General features: G+C 41.2%; 1 protein-coding gene across 1 annotated transcript in view; it reads left to right on the forward strand.

The window, feature by feature from the left end:
- AGBL1 (ATP/GTP binding protein like 1) overlaps positions 1 to 17,939 on the forward strand; it is a 581,937-nt gene that overhangs the window by 308,396 nt on the left and 255,602 nt on the right. The window contains exon 20 of the mRNA XM_023512636.1: positions 253 to 429. Coding sequence (XP_023368404.1) covers positions 253 to 429 — 177 coding nt within the window. The remainder of the gene's footprint in view (positions 1 to 252; positions 430 to 17,939) is intronic.

The raw sequence follows: 17,939 nt of genomic DNA on the forward strand, positions 1-17,939 counted from the left end.
GGGCCGGCGCCCTACTTCTTTGAGCCACAGGCACCGCCCTTTATTTCTAACTTTTCTAAGCCTCAGTTTCCTCATCTGAAAAGTCATATAAAAAATTGGCATCCATTTTCTAGAGTGAATAAATGATTCCCAGTAGCATATATTAAGTCTTTGATATATAGCGATGCGTAATAAATATTGAGAAGCCATTTGTATGATGGTGGATATTTTCCAGTCACTGGCAACTCATTGTTTGGTTTCTTTTTATCATAGACTCTTCCCAAAATCCTTGACAAGCTAGCGCCGGCATTCACGATGAGCAGCTGCAGTTTCCTCGTGGAGAGATCCCGAGCCTCCACGGCCCGGGTGGTGGTGTGGAGAGAGATAGGGGTGTCCAGAAGCTACACCATGGAAAGCAGCTACTGTGGCTGCAACCGGGGCCCCTACAAGGTACGTGAAGCTGCGGGACACCCATCTGTTTTATTCAGCATCTATACTCAGGGGCGGGAAGCAGTAATAGACTCTCATTCCTGCTCTCTCACCTGAAAGGAGGAGAAGGCTCCAAGTAGAGTCTGACTTTCCTACCTTGACTGGAAGAAGAATTGGTTCACTCATTGCCTTCACCTGCAGCATCATTTGTGTTGATCCTGGGAGCAATGCATGCATGCCTTCCAATTTGGTTCCGTAGTCAGCTGCCCTCCCCAGCAAGCAGTGGGAAGCCTCCCTTTGATGTGCAACTCCAACTTTTACAGAATCTCTGCCTGCCGGGGGCTCTGTTCTGTACACAATAATCTGTTGTTGCCTTTTGCAACCAGTGGGCTAGTCCCCATGCATCGTAAATGGCATAGGTAGGCCTACAGATATTGTCCATACACACATCTATTATGTTTCTCTGTCTTTGGTGCCAATCTAAATCTGTAGCTCTCTGTGCAATTCTGTTGTCTCCAGAGCACAGAAAAGACTTGTGTGCATGATGTGGGTCTCCCAGAATGGGCGGGTTTTGGACTCATATGCTAGTGTCGGGGGAAAGTGCTCTGTATAAATCACATTCTCTCTACAGCTATATTAACTGCATGAGCAGCTGGATAGCTGCTATAGCAGGCTGCTCTGGCTGCTCTTCCCACTCCCCCATAGAGGAGCATAAATAAGGGACACTTTGACAGTGCCAGAGTAATAGACTCTTGTAAATTTCTTAGGCAAGCTGACAGGCTACTCCTTGGTGACTTCCATGAAACCCCAAGAATACCTGGACCTCACCAGTGTTAAGCTCATTGTGTTGGCTTTAATACTTTCCTGAAACAGCCAGGAAACACTTGGCACCTATGCAATCCTGAGCTTGTAGGAATCTGTTAGTTATCAAAGGGAGTTCAGTGAGTGACGGACAATGAACATTATTGAACTTTCCACCTGGTCAAAGAGGTGTTTTTTTTTTTTTTACTCAGGACCACTGAAATACTCATTTTGACTTGTTATTTCTCTCAAATAGCCACTTTAAACAGTTGCTTTGGAGAATTATATTGTTAATGAATTAATAAATTATTAGACTAAACGAATCCTATGTACCCACATTAGTGGAGATGCAGAATAAGAAGAGTTGAGATATTGTATGGATGTGGATTGGGCACCAAAGACCTTGGTCTTCCACTGACCATCAGTGTTGAAAGCCACTTACCTCTGGAATGTGTGTGTTTCACACATCAAGTGCAGGTATTAACTGATGATTCCTCTTTTTTTCCTGCCACATGAGATCTTGAAAGAAAATGTGTTATATCAATGTACTTGGAGAGTGTATCATCAGAAATCTGTTCATTCTCTTGTCATTCAAAACCTGTAAGATTGGGAAAATAAGCCTGGAATATTGTGACTCTAAGGCTTTATGGGCATAGATAGGTCTGTGTCTCTCTAGCTACAAGCTTCTTGATGGAAGTGGGCCAGTCATTTGCTTAAAAGATAACTCCATGCAGCCCTTCCCAGATTTATTGGATTGGTGACTTTCATTGCCTTTGTTTCTTCAAGCATCCGTTCAGACTAACAGCTTCTAGTCACAGAAGTATCAAGGCCGTTCACTGTGAATCAACTGGAAACACAGGGTCCTTTGGAACGGTTTGAAAACTAAATGACTCCTAAATTCAGGTCCTCACCAACTCTCTACCTTCTAAGCAATGTCCATAGAGACTGTTGGAAATGCCAAAAAAAAAAAAAAAAAAAAAAAGAAGAGGCTTACACAATCGGACAGCTTTAAGTCCTGGCACAGCATTTATCCTGTGAAATTTTCCACTGGTGTTTTGCATGGAGTCTCTAGAAAGATGACTGGAGGGAGAGCTGGCTAGAGACAACACTAACAGTGCCAGACCCGACCTTGGTTTAACAATCCCATTCCCAATATGAAACACCTTTCTGAATGGTTTGGTTTTCTCCTTTCTTTTGTTTCCCTGTCCTTAGAAACACTGTTCAGTAACTGAGCAGAATTGCAGACAGTGAGCAAGGGGGTGGTGAGTCATTTTACACATGGGAAGGCCCCCCGCCCCCTACGGGAAGGAAGCCAGCCCACAGTTGGGTGTTTGGGTGATCTTTGTTTGAGGTATATAATGAAGTTCATGGGCCATAAAGCAGTATAGAAATTTCCATCCCGAACATATTGCAAATGATTTTTGTACATTGGGAAGCTGAGTCCCAATTGAATCTTGAGGTTATTATTCTAAGGTCATCTTTCCATTTTTTTGTTTAGTATTACCATTTATCCAAAAGATGGAGGAACCTTAAATATACCCAGGAGGGGCATTCCTTCCGTCCTTCATAAGAATATAAATATTTTTGCAGTTTCTCTGGTTAATGCAGCTTTAAAGTAGTTCCAATCAGTTCTCCCCTAGCACACTAAGTACCTGATTTGTTAGTATTGAAATGAAATATTATTTCTTACAGTGACATTTATGTTGGAACTGCTTTAAAGAACATAAGCTATTACCTTCAAATAATTGTTATTAATATGATATTTTCTCTTCTGTTTTCCAGTCTATAGGCTAATTTTTTAAAAAAATTCTTTTGCTTTTGTTTCTTTGTGATATGTTCTCTGCTGGTAGGATTTATATTTAATGTGGAAATCCCACCCACTGAGAGACTTACTTTACCTATTAGGGACTGGACCAAAGCTATTGAGGCTTGTTGAGGGAAAAGCCAACAAGGAAAGATGCATCCTTTGGGGGCTCATTTTTTAGAGGCCTCTAGTCTATGGGGACAGCTGTATGTTGAGTGTTTGTGACCTGAGTTCACATACATGGTGTGTTTGCACATACAAAGGCATGTGGCTGGGCCCCAGGGACTGCTGGTGGCTTGGAAGGATGACATGAGTGCTTCCATCTAAGCAGGCTGTTGACTTGCTCGTTGGCAAATCCTGCTGACTTGTAGGACAGCGAAGCAAGTCTCAGAGAAGGCAGAAGATGGTGAGTCAGTTGAGGTTTGAAGGGTGACTCAGCTGGTGCTTCAAGTCTCCAGGCCAGTGATTTTCATCCAGGGAAAAATTTTAAAGGTCGTTAATTAAATTATTTTCATAAGCAGTTCAAAGCACAGTTAAGTATTTTTTCCATCTGTTTTTGGATGAACAGAGTTTAAGTGTGCTGCAAGGTTTAACTATAGGTTCAAGTGTGCCATGAGATTTTAAAAGGTTGAAAAACACTGTCTCTACCTGGAGCTTCCTCCCTGGATTGCAGCCCCTCCGTGCAATCGGTTCTCTCCACCCTCCACCCCGCTGCCTACCCACAGGATGTCCAGTGTTGTCTTTCACATAACAGTTCTAATAGTAAATCTGTTCAAGGCATTTCAGCGCTCACAACCTTTCCAAATGTCTTCATCATGTCTAGATAGAATCCCACTCTTGATCCTGACATATGAGGCCTTTTATAATATCTTCTTTTTTTATGTTCAGTAAAAAAAGTTTAGTACGCTATCAAGTAGGTATCATTATGAAAATGTGTAATTGTTGACAAACGAATCAATGAATAAGTGAATAAGTGAATAAGTAGCAGTTTCTAGGTGGTCAAGTGATTATCCTCTCTGTCATGGTTAACTAGAAAAGGGGAAGAAATCACTGTGGTCCACATGTGATCAGAGGCCATCCTAAGAGGAATATTTTATGGAATATTTGCAATGGGCGGAAATGGAAAATGCAGAGGTGGGAAAGGGGAAGGCATAAGACACACACGTGGTAGATGTTGCAGTCCACTCTCTGGATCCCTGGTTGGGACCAGGGTGCTGATTTTCCCTGGTTCTTCACAACTGTGTCCATCACCAGGAGTTGCCTGTAGCTGTAGGAAGCTGTCTTGCCCAAAGCTATGGCTCCTCCTTCAGGTAGCCTGTATCCAAGTGGCTAATCTGCTGTGTGGGGCGTACCTAGGCCTGGCCCCCTTGCTTCAGCTGGGATAACTCCAAAGGGCTATTCCAACTCTGCAGCTCCCTATAGGATCAGCTGGGACCCTGCTGCAGCTGCCTTGGGGTTTAATTTCCTTCTCTTCCCAATTCTGCTTTCTTCTTCACTCATGGGTATTGTTACAGCACCCCCCCCCCCAAATCCTTCTGCATGCAAATCTCAGAGTTTCAGAGGCTATTTCCTGGGGTAAACAACTTATAATAGTCTCAAAGGATTAAATTAGAAAATATAAACTTTGGCACTAAGCTCGTCAACTGTTGAAGATGGTTTGACAGGGATGAATTTTCATGCGGGGGAAATTCAGTCCCCTGAACTCAGCATTCCAGGCTCCCAGTGCTTTTTCATTTGCACTCTGCTTGCCTAGCTGTTTGGGGAAGGAAAGCCTCCTCACCCCCTCCTCACAAAGCCAGAGACTGCCGCTGAGGGAACAGTTGCTTGCAGTGGTCTAGGATGTAGGCTGGGCATATTCATTTCCTGTAGCTGCCATAACAAATTACCACCAACTGGATGTCTTGAAGCAGCTTAAATTTGTTCTCTCACAGTTCTGGAACCTAGCATTCTGAAATCAAGGTGTCAGAAGCACTTGTGCCTTCCCTGTAGCTCCTGATTTTGCCAGAAATCCTTGGTATTCTTTGGCTTGTAAACATGTAACTCCAGTCTCTTCTTCTGTGGTCACATGGCCTAATGCACCTGTGCCTCTGTCTCTCTGTGTTTCCTTTTTATAAGAGTAAAAGTAATATTGGATCAAGGGCCCCCACCACTCCAGTATGACCTTATCTCAACTTAACTACTTAAATCTGTAATGACCCTATTTCTGTATCGTATTTTGAGGCTCTGAGAAGGAGATCAACTGGGGGTTGGGGAGGACACAATTCCACCTAATACGTAAGTAGGCTGGTCATGCAGCAAAGTATAGAGTGTATAAAGTCAAGAGTGGTGGATGGTTCAATAGAGGGAGGGTTAATGGTGGGACCACACCTATGGAGCATATTACAAGGGTACAAGTCAAATCTATCAAGTATTGAACACAAATGTCTTAACACTGTCATTAAATAAATGAGGTGAAAGCTATGTTAATTAGTAGGATGTGAGCACTCCAATTTGGACAAATAATCAACACATTGAATCCCACAAAGGCATAAATGTAGTCATGATCTATGTATATATGACTTAATAAAAAAAAAAAAAGAGTGGTGAAGGGGTTTTTATTCCTGTTTTCAGGTTACCAAAAATAGCCCCAAATATGTTATGAATGCCCCAAATGTGTTATGTTTTTCTCTGTACCTCATGATTAGGAAAACAAGAAGGCTTAGATTTTCTCGGAACATCTTGGAGGATGTTCAGATGAGTCTGAAAGTCATGTTCTGTATGATGAATACTGATTGCTTGGGTAGTACACATGTAATATGCAAAGTCAAGGTAACAATAATGATAACAAACATATCTAGTATATTACTGTGTGCTAAGCACTGTGTGTATATTAAATTACTCTATATCTGCTATTGTATAATAAAGCACTACAAAATCTGTTTTCATTATTACTATTATTATCATTATTTTTACACTTGATCTTAGCCAAAAGGCTGAGAAGCGATATTGTCATTATTTCTATTTTATAAATGAGGACATGTAGGCAGAGATGTTAAATTACTTGCTCCAGGTCCCACAGCTAGTAAGTCCGAGCGCTATGATTGGAAGACGGGCACGTGGTTCCCAGGCTTTCCACCTAGTATAATATAATGCGGCTGGTGAAAGGAGCCCTGGGGCCTTGGAAACAAAATTAAACTTCTGCCCTTGGCTGCCATTAAGTAGATCTGCTGCAACAGGTGAGGCGTTTAAGCTTTCTGTATCAAAGTTTTCTTATTTTTAAACAGAAGACAGATTGCAAATTAGAGATGGGCATGGTTTCTGCTACGTGATGCTTGGCAAAAAGCCAAAAAGTGACTGCTTTTGCTGGTTACACAAGGGACTTACAGATCACTTGGTCCAGTGTGACCCAGCAGAATTGTGAAACCACTAAAAATCAGCAACTTGTGCGTATGCCCACCTTTCCAGGGAAAAAGTGCTCCGTGTTTAGCATCAATTAGCTGGTTGTCAGGTGACTTGGGCTGTTCTATCCACCATTCCTTCCCTCTTCCTCCTCATCCTGTCCTGGCTGGTCTTTATTTTGCCTTTCCAGAGTAAACAAAGAGGGCTGAGATGAAGGTAATGCATATGACAAGGCAGCTCTCAACCAGCAGGGGGAATGGAGAGCAGAACTGGAGAGCCAGTCTTCAGTAAAGCAACAGATTTAAGCTTGTGTCAATCAACCTCCTAGGCGCTTTTATCCTCATTTCATTTTCTAGTGAACTCCTCTCCTCGTCCCATCAAAGAACGATTGTTCTTACACAACTCTTTGGATTTGCAAAGCCTGGATGGAGGACATTTCTCCACCACAAATGTCCTAACCTGCATAATTGCCTCTGCGCCAGAGTCTATGCAAACACACATTCTTTTTTTTCTCTGCAACACACAGATATATGAGTGTGTCTCACACGTATATACACCAACATAGGGACATACCAATGGCTCTCAGTCATAGCTTCATACAAGGAAACATAGCTTGTTGTTTAGTGTGGGTTCTGTGTTCCTCAGGTTCCATAGCTTATTGTTTAGTATGTCCCTGTGTTCCTCAGGTTCCAAGGAGAGCTCTGCATTGTGCAATTGTGGTCCTGAGACCATTCGTGACCCTCATGAGCTTTAGTGGAAACAACGGTGCTCTTTGCAGTTCATACTTCGTAGAGATGCTGTAAAAATTAAAAAGCTACTGCCTGTAAAACATTTATTACTACTTCCATAGTAAAACTCAGTACATGTTTGCTGAGTTGTGTTATTATTGATTGTAAGAATTATTAATGGTGGCTTTCTTTTTTAATTTTAAGTAAAGGCACTTAGACTCTTGCTCTTAACCATACTCATCTTATTAAGATCTTCTTGATTAGAACCTTTGGGATCTGAAATTAGGACTCTGAGATTTTATAAACTCTAACATACAGCCAAGATTGAGAACCACATGTTTTAGCTTTTGTTGACACTGGTATCTGTAGACCTACATGTGTAGACTTAGCTGTGTCAAAGCAATTCCTATGGGTATCATTTAGACATTTCCTTTATTATCTATCCATTTATTTTATCTGTCAAACTTCTTATGTGGCATAATGCATATCATAGCCAATTCATATGTGCGATTTAAAGAAAAAAGGGAAGGAAAGGGGAGAATGTGAGCCTCCTTCTCAAGGAAGAGAAAGGAAGGAGTAAGGGGCCAAGGACAAGACAGGAAACATTTAAATTGCTCCAAAGTCAGTTGCATTTCAAAGCCTGTTCTAATCATGAACACAACTCAGGAATGTATTTGGGATCACTATTCTCAAATCACCCCCTTATTCTCCTAGGGGAGGTTCTTACTTTCATTAATATACTCTTGACAATATACACAGGAATCACCTGGGGAGCTTATTAGATAATGCCAATTTTTGAACCTTATGTCCAGAGATTTCTTGATCTAGGGCATGGTGAAGGAATCTGCATTTTACAAGCAGAGCCTAGTGTTTGAGTCTGAGGCAGGTACCCAGACCAGATGTAAGGATGTTAAGATAGTTTTTTTTTTTTTAAACAGTCTCATTCTGTCGCCCTGGATAGAGTGCTATGACTTCATCATAACGCATAGAAACCTCAAACTCGTGGGCTCAAGTAATACTTCTGCCTCAGTCTCCCAAGTAGCTGGGACCACAGGTGTGTGCCACAGCACCCAGCTAGTTTTGTCTATTTTTAGTCGAGACAGTGGTGGGGAGGGTGTCTCCCTCTTAATCACACTGGTCTTGAACTCCTGAGCTCAGACAATCCACTTGCTTCCACCTCTCAGAATGCTAGGATTACAGACATAATTCAGTGTGCCCTGCTGGTAGGTAAGATAGTTTTGAAACAAAGTTTTATTTTTCTTTTCTTGTTCCTGGTCATCTTTGGACTACAGAGAATTTTCCATGGACTTTTGTCACAAAGTCTCAAATTCCTCCCTTGCCCAGACCTTTCATTATTTTTTTAACCTGTGCTTTTAGGTAATTGACTTAATTCTACCATATCAATTATATTTAAAAGCTAACATCCCACTGAGAGTTTAAAGAGGTTTTTGTTTCCCTGTTTTCCCTAGCTCCCAGAACACTCTCATGTCAGGATTTTTTAAATGGACATCTTTGAACTGTTTTCTTAGGTGGGCTTTCAAGAGTCTAGGAACAGACACATGCAGAATTATTTGTTTGACTATGTGTGCAATTTTTGGGGGAAAACTACCTATAGTTTTTAAGGTATTCTTAAATGGGTGGATGATCATTAAAAAAGAGGGAGAGCTCATGTCTTAGCTTATCGACAGATCTCATTAAATGTGTATTGGATTAACGTCAGCCTTCTGTGATCACACAGGACACTAATCTCAGGATGCTCTTACTGGCAGGTGGTTGTTTAGTCCCTGGAGAGCAGCACCTGGGATGAGTTATGGATGCAGACTCCCAGGCCCCTCCCACTAATTAGCATATTAACCAGATCCCCTGGTGAGTCCTGTTCTCAGGGAAGTTTGAGAAGCACTGATTTATAGTACCCTTGGTGTTTAGGCAGGAGGTAGGTAGACTGGAAGGCTTAGAGGTCAGGAGGTTGGGGAGCTCTAACTTTTCTGTGAAGGCAAGGACATTGTTCCCATAATTCCTTTTAGCTAGAATGAGATGCTGTGTGTGAATATGATATAAAACTTGAAAGTAATCCCCTATATGAGACACCTTGACACCTTTTTGATGATCTACCTTTTTAATAAGCTTTTTGTTTGTTTGTTTGTTTTTAAATCACCCCACATTCTTGAACATTTTTCCATTTCCTAGGGCTTAGAAAAGAGAAAGACAATTTTCCAAAGCCCCGTTTTGCCATGGGAAAGCCACTTCATTCTTTTGTAGTTACAAATATGAAATCCAGATGCTAAACTATCATTTAGTATAAATACTACTCGGACCATTGATGTCGATCCCTTTCCTTTCATATTAACTATGATTCAACAAGTGTAGTGTAGTTTTATTTTTGTTTAACCCCTTTGTATATGAACTCAAAGCACACTATGGGCAGTTTATTAACTGACTGGGGCTCAATGATGTAGTGAAATATCGTTTTCAGGCTGTAGCCCTCGGTCTGTCAGCATCCTGATAGAATATTAAAAGGAATTAAATAAAAATCAAGAGGCAGAGATGCTAATAAGGTTCCCAGCAGGGGCCTTTTCTGGGATTGCTAAAGCCCTGGGAGCCATGAATTTTAAGTGCCCGTTGCAGAAAATGGTTCCTTGTATCAAAAGTAAGGAGGAAATCTGACACTTGAGATAATCCAATGAGCCTCAAATGACCTCTGATCCTTTAAAATTAATTTGGCTTCAACAAACCAAGAAGAAGAAAAGATGGTTTATCTCTGGAAATCTCACTCTTCCCATGTGAACAATGTAAGTGCAATAAACCAGATAATCTTAAGGAACTGAAACATAAAACCAAAGAAAGCATCGATTTAATCCAGAGTGTTATTCAGTTTGTAGTGTACGCAAGATAAACATGGGTGTAACTCGGAATGCTTCTCTTTGATCCTTGGTACATAACTAACTTTCTTGGTGTAACGTTTCTATACAAATATTCTGAGAAACGCAGAGGCCCAGTTATGAAGAATGATCCGTAAGGTATTCTCTCCTATAAAATGGGGTGGACCCCAAACCATAATACCCTTCTTGACTATGAGAGGCAGGTGGTAGTTCAAATCTCCCAGCCAATTCCTAACATTCCCCAGCATGTCTTCAATTCAATAGGGTGGCCTTAGGAATTTCTGTCTCTACAAGTGAGCGGTAATTCTCTTTATATGTCTGTGTTCCCCAAATGTAAATAAGAACATTTTAGAATATTTTGAACCCTCTTGTTAGAAAGCAGATGTTAGAGATATGATATATTATTGTTATTATTTTTGGTTGGGGCTGGGTTTGAACCTGCCACCTTCGGCATATGGGACTGGTGCCCTATGCCTTTGAGCCAGAGGCACTGCCCTGAGACATTAGATGTATTTATGTGCATTTAAAATTGTTTCATCAGTTGGTCACCATATATTTATTAGAAATCTACTTTGTTTTAAGCTGAAGATTGGGACTGGGAATATATACGGGAAACTATATATTTTACCACAGCAAGAGAAACCATCATTTCATCTTCATTCATTCTTTCTTTCATAAACCATTCAAAAACATATTTTTTTATTCTATAATATGTTAAGTGCCAAGAATGTGACAGAAGTGACAGCTTCCTGCTCTCCTGGAGTTTATAGTCCAGCCAGAGAGGCAGAGGATTAAGTAAGCATTAACAGCAGAGTGTAGTGAGAGGAGAATTGGGTCCTAGAACAGATCACAGAAGATGATTTCAGCTTTCTTATTCAAGGCGGGTTGAGTTGAACATGAATTATCCGCAAGTTAGTGTGTGTGTGTGTAATCAGAAAAGATAACATCTGGTAAGGTGGAAGATGATTCTTTGAAAGTAGGGCAGGGTTAGGAAGTTCTTCATTTTTCTTTCATTTTACTTCTGCCTTGTTTCCTATTTCCAGGATCACCATGGAATTCCATGCTGGGGTGTGCACCGTGGTGAATCCAAGTGCACTGGAGTACACAGCGCACCCTTCTTGGGAACGCTGCGTGGCGCACTGCCATGGTTATTTCTGCACTGCTTATAATTAACTATGCCTCCCTAAAGGCAGACAGAATCAGAAAGATCAAACATGTTTGAAAATCCTTCTCAGACTGATAAAAAGTAGTGAGATTTAAATAATGGCAATCTTAATTATTTTGTTCCAAGTGAAATTCTGGCTGTTAACTTCCCGAAGAATTCGTGGGAACCACAAAAATCACAGTAATAAAAATACCTTCCTTTTTCAAAGTGGTTTGTAATTTACAAAACACTTTCCTTAACTTCATTTTCTTAGATGAGCCAGAAAACTACTATAGGTCAAGTTTGAGGGAAAAAAGGGAAATGAGAGATTAAGGAAAGTGACGAGCTGGGGACTGCACTGGCCAAAGCAGGAGGGCAGCTCTGCTGGGCTTTGTGAGATCTTTCCAGATGGGCAGTATGTAGTTGAGAAGGAAGGACATCCTTTATCTGCTGGCTGTGGACCGTACTACCTTCCAGTTTGCCTTAGTAAGAGTGTGGACCCAGAGGGTTAAACTGACATGTTGAGGTTACACCATCTGCCTCCTTCTTAGTCACCCGTCCAAGTCCAGAAATGGTGGAAGAAGCCAGAAACTTGGGGTGCAAGCTGGTTGGCCTGGCTATGCAGTAGCAGCAGAGAAGGAGAAATTTGACTGGTCATCCCAGGGGGCTGGACCTGTGGGGGGCCAAGCAGAATTGATGGCATCTAACCCAAAGCTCACCAGTGGGGGTTTAGGAGCTGATATCTCCCAGGGGATCTAAGGAAGCAGCTAAGAAATGTTCTACACAATTCCCAAGAAAATCTCTTAGTATTTTTAATTATTAAAGTGGTTTCACAAACTAGCCATATAAAGTGGTTTCACAAACTAGCCATATAAAATAGAAATATCCATGACTTTTGACTCTGAAGTTCTACTTTCCAGAAATTTAATTTCAGCGGTATGTAACCATGCATGCTTGTTCGTGGTGAAAATATGGAAACAAACGTAATTCTCACAAGTAGAGGATTAGTGAAATAGTGAAATAGTTCACTGTTTCAACAATGGATGAATCAGACAGAGAGAAGGAAGAAGATAATTGATATGCACGTGAACTTCAGCATTTCTGCAGGGTAGCTTTTTCATTCTCTTGACTGCATTAATACTTTGGGAAAATGACTTAGTCTTGTTTAAATTTTAGTGTTGTCAGCAGGAAAAAACAAAACAAAACAACATAAAACCCAGAGCTAATGATTTTACCCCCTCAGCATATGTGTCTGAACACAGTTAGTATAGCGACTGAGGCAGAAGACTAGCTGATCTTCATCTTTACTCTTATATGTTGCTCTATACAGCCTATAGATGGGAAAATGGAGAGACATGGGAAAAATTTAAACACTTAAAACTAGTCAGTGGTATTCCTTAATTATAACCCTTTGTCCTCTGTTGATGAATTTTTCAGAGCTTGAGAAGCTGAAGAAGCAGTTATTGCCTTACCTGACAAAATCTGTGTCTAAAAAGATCTTTAGCAAAATGGAATCCAGGGCAAAAGTCTCAAGGAACTTGATAGGGATAATTGGAAAGTCTTGCATTTGGTTAAAACAAAAAAGAAATGACATAACTACAAGATACTTTATAAAAGTATTTAGTAATTTTAATATAATATAAGTCAAATGTGAACTGCAGCTGTTAAAACTGAGAATGAGATAGTTGATGATGTTAAAATGCTACAGTTCCTGAGAGGAGAAAGCTGATGTTTCTGTTGTCTCCACCTGGTTCTCATGGCGCAGAGAAAAATACGTTCCATTCAATCATATGACTCGATTCTGGAATTGTAGTAGAAGTGAGCAACAGTCGGATAAAAGGACCCTGAGAGTTCTTGTATAGGGGATGGTGTTTATTTTACAGATAGTAGGAATCCACTGATTTTGAGAAGAATGGGATCACAGCTGCTTTTCAAGAGCTGTGTGGTAGATGAGGCTGGGTTTCGGAAGACCAGTCAGAAGGCCATGTTGAAGGGAAGACAGGAAACAAGATAGACACATCCAAGGGATTGAGGAAGTGGCCTTGACTAGATCTGACAATGGACTGCTTGATTTGATGGGGAAGTGGGAGAAGTCTGTGTGACTCCCAGGTTTCTGGACTGGATTGGATGTCGGGAGCCCTGAGAAGGGAAATTGTCCTGTGGGCAAGTCTGGATGAGCCTATGCATCAGGAAGAGAAGCATAGTCAGGGAAACCACCAACTTCTTTGGATTTTCAGGAAGAGAAGCAGAATTTGGTTTGATATATAAAGTTCATGGTCAGCGTCTTCTGTGAAATTCTTGAGCCTGTGATGAGACCATTACTAGAAGAGAATGTGAAATTGCTGACTTAACCGGAGAAGGGACTTTTTAACATACCCTCATTACTGCTTCAACACAGCTGACCTTATCCATGTTGCAGCCTAATTTAAATAATAATGCTTATCCCTCTATGCTCTCTAAAATTCTTATAATAGGTTCCTTGTTGCTACTAACTTCCTAGAAATGCAAATCTGTACTTTCAGTATTTTGGCTGAAAAAAGGGACTCTGAGTCAAGCGTGGCTACGCATACATTTATGTGTTTCCTAACTATATTATAGAAGAGGTCACGGACAAAATAAGCAAACCAGTATTGCCTATATGTATGGATTTGTTTCATTCATTGTTTTTGTCATTTTGGTGTTTCATTCTAGCCTCTGTTCACATGTACTTTTTTTTTGAGAGAGAGTCTCATTTTGTCACCTTCTGTAGAGTGCTGTGGCATCACAGCTCACAGCAACCTCTAACTCTTGGGCTCCAACAACTCTCTTGCCTCCCTAGTGGCTGAGACTACAGGTGCCTGCCACAAGGCCTGGCTATTTTTTGAGACAGGATCTCCCTGTTGCTCAGGCTGGTCTCTAACTCATGAGTTCCGGCAATCCACCTGCCTTGGCCTCCCAGAGTGCTAGGATTGCAGGCGTGAGCCACCTTCCCCAGCTCACCTGCACATGTTTTATAGGCTGGTAATCCATCTGTGCATATATTTCTAGATCACTAGCTTTCTTCCTTTTGTTTTAGTTGATGTGTAATAACTGTACCTGTTTATGGGGTGCAGAGTGATGTCTCCACACCTGTTTACTGTGCCTAATTATCAAACCAAGGCATTTAGGGTACACATCACCTCAAACATTTATCTTTCTTTTGTGTTAGGAACATTAAAAATCCTCTCTTCCAGCTTTTTAAACATACACAGTTAACTATATTCACCTTACAGTGCCATAGAATACTAGAGCTTATTCCTCCTATCTAGCTGTAAGTTGGGGATCATTTATTTTTAAAGTAACATTATCTCATAAAAATTTCCCACATGGCTTTGAAGACTGCATGCTTCTAATGATTGCGTTTCCTCCCACCTTTACATTGATTATACCAGAAATCAAATACACTAGATAATACATTTGGTACACCAGAAATAAAATTGTTAGATATGGCTGGGCACAGCGGCTCATGCCTATAATCTTAGCACTCTTGGAGGCTGAAGCGAGTGGATTGCTTGAGCTCAGGAGCTTGAGACCAGCCTGAGCAAGAGCGAGACCCTGTTGCCCCTAAAAATAGAAACACTGAGGCAAGAGGTTCACTTAAACCCAAGAGTTTGAGGTTGCTGTGAGCTATGACACCAAGGCACTTTAACCATGGTGATAGAGTGAGACTCTGTCTCAAAAAAGAACAAGTTAGGTGTTTAGATTACGTCCAAACTTTTGTTATATTATTCAACCGTAGGAATAAGATCTCAATCTATAAACTTTTTCTCCCACTTGCTCTCAATATTTTCAAATAGGTTAGAATTCCAAAATGAGAATTACTAGGTAAAAGTGCTGACAAAATTACTTAAGCAGATGTAAAATATCAGTTCATCGAATTAAAGCCTGGCTTGGCTTTGAAACCTTGGGCTTTCAGTTTAACCATATAAAGCACATTTTAGCTTGATGAATGGGCAAAAGGACAGAAGGGAAAACACAAACAGAATGGCTAGTTTTATTTTTAAATATTTTTTTCAAAATGTGCCCTCCCCTTATTTGATAGTTTCCTGCTCAGCTCCCCTCTCCCCCTACCCAGATCAGCTAATGGCAAGATCTAGTGTCAACATTTTTTGTATGTTTTCTCATTCACAGAAACGAATTTAAGGATTAGTTTTTATTTTCCTTTTAGCTCTTCTGAAGTGTAATCCTAAAAGAGGTCATTACAACAGCCATTATGTTGACTTCCAAATGGGATCATCACTTTATCATTCATTTGAAATCTCATTTACCGCTGTCATCCATTGCCAGTTTCCATAACAAATCAATTTGTGTGTCATATCTCTGCTCAGGCACTCTCCAGTCACCCACCGATGAGTTGAATACAGCTGTCATGATCACCCCCCAAAGAGAATCTAGAAATGAAATCTCCCCCCGCCCCATCTCCCTGGTCTAACTGCTTCCTCACTGGCAATACGGGTACTGAACTGTGACCATTTACAGGGTTAGTCAGGAAACGTTAAAGAGATTATCTAGGAAGGTGGTAAAAGGGAAACTAGCCGGCCTCCTCTCTCTGCCAAGGACACAGGAGATGAGTTTGCTTTGGATTATGAGATGTTTATGTGATGATTATGGATACATGTTTGCATGAGATCCTAAAATGATTACTGAAGCAAGGGTGATCCCTCTAACTTGGGGTTTCTCAACTTAGCACTGTTGACAGTTTGGGCTGGATAGTTCTTTGTTACGGGGCTGACCTGTGCATTATAGAATGTTTAGCTGCACCCTTGACCTCTACCCCTTACATGTCAGTAACACTTCTGTAGTTTCAAAAACCAATTGTCTGTCTAGACATTGCCAATTGTCCCCTCGTGGATAGAAATCACCTGTTTTTGAGAACCATTTCAGAGTTACAAATACTTAGTTTCCTAGGTCCTCTCTTTGAGTCTTGAAAAATGAAAAATTGAAAGATTGGAGTTGGATGATACCCAAGTTACTCTCCACCTCTGAAGGTATTTGTTCGTGCCTGAGCAGGGAAATGGACTTTCAAACCTGACAAACTTTTGAAGTTCCTGAAGCGTAAAGGTTATATGCTTTGAAATGTTTTTAACAAAAACACCACATTGTCATCAGCTGGGAAATGAAAATCTGATGAAGTATTAAATCTAAATGCAAAGGACTGTTATATTCTCTTAGGGAAAAATGCAATCGAGGCCAGAAGTAGAGCAAATCTGCACAAATGCCCCACAGTTTGGGGGGTGGTGAGGAGGCTGGCGAGCAATGGAGTCAGGAGATGGGAGAAGGTGACCAAAAGTAAGAGGAAGACGGGAGTGAAGGCAACACCAGTGGATTGCAAATTAGCAAATGCACACGTGGCTCCTTTTAAACATCAAATAAAGGATGAGAGCGGAAAGGCTGGAGCAGCCCAGAAACCAGTTTTCTAAGAGCACCTGTTTCCACGGCAAGGGTTCTGCTTTCTTCACTTGGTTACCTTACATTTCACACAGACTGAGAGTAGGTGTGAAATCCAGATTGCTCTTACAGTAGATCGAAAGGAATGATTAGCAAATTCAGAACAGTGGTGGACAGAGAGCTCAGAAGTTCCAGGCTGACTGTGAGGGTGAAGCAGAAAGAGTAATAGCAAGCCACGCTCTGGAGTGCACTGCTATTACCTTGGGAAGGTCTTTTATGACGCTTGGTGTCTGTCCCGGCACACGAAGAGATGGTTCTCAACAATGCTGCTGTTAGCACACCCGTGCACTGCATAGAATCAGTGGGTGATGGGGAAGAACATTCTCATCTGGGTGATAACACTTGATAAAATTGAATCAGAAAAGAGAAGAGGAAGGGATATTAAATCGATCTCTCTCTCTCATTCTGTGTCTCTTTTTTTCACTCCTAACCTATAATTCTATGTTACCTTGGCAGGGCAGGTTCTGAGGTCATGCAGTAAGAATTCCCAGCCATGAGTGATAATAAGGAATGTTATTTAAGTGCCTTGCCATTAGCTTGTCTCACTTGCCCTGAGCCTCATAATACAGCAGAATATTTGGTAGAGCTTACTATGTGTACTTACATTTGCACACGTTAGATTAAGACTGTCAGTATAAACCTATCAGGTAGTTGATATTTTTAACATAGGATGAGAAGATTAAGGCAACGAATAGTTGGATAATGCTTTCAAGGTCACAGAGAGAATAAGTTGAAAGAGAGAATAAGTTAAACCCAGCCAGACTCACACCTGGAGTCCCTGCTCCTTACTGTGGTATGGTCCCGCTTCACTGAGAACATTATAGGTCTGGTCTTAGCTCACCCTCACCTCCACCTTAGGAGAAGGTGCTATGTTTGCTTTCTTTCTATAGATATGGAAACTCAGGCACATGGAGGTTGAATAATGTATCTAAAGTCACACAAAAGTGAAGTAAGGAATCAAGGACTCCAACTCAGTTGGATTGCTCTCCATCAAGTAAGGAAGCAGGGACTCAGACTTAGTTGGATTGCTCTCCATCTTTGCTCAGACCTCTTCTTCACATGCTCTGCCCTTTTGCCCCTCCTAGGAAGAGTTTCAAGGAGGGACCCATCAGCTGCACTGCACAGTGGATGCAGAGTCACACGTTTGCTGGAAAGTTTTTCTTGTTCAGAGAGGAGATACTATATTTGGTTGCTCGCCGGGTATCAGAGAAGGCATCATGGAGGGGCTGGTATTAACTAGGGTCTGGGAAAACAAGTGTGACTTTATAGGCAGAAATTGGTGGGAGGGCTTTCCCGCAAGAAGGAGCAGCATTAATCAGAGGCATAAAGGT

This window comes from Otolemur garnettii, unplaced genomic scaffold, assembly GCF_000181295.1.
Source record: "Otolemur garnettii isolate 467f Iridium unplaced genomic scaffold, OtoGar3 scaffold00029, whole genome shotgun sequence".
In the NCBI taxonomy this organism is placed as follows: Eukaryota; Metazoa; Chordata; class Mammalia; order Primates; family Galagidae; genus Otolemur; species Otolemur garnettii.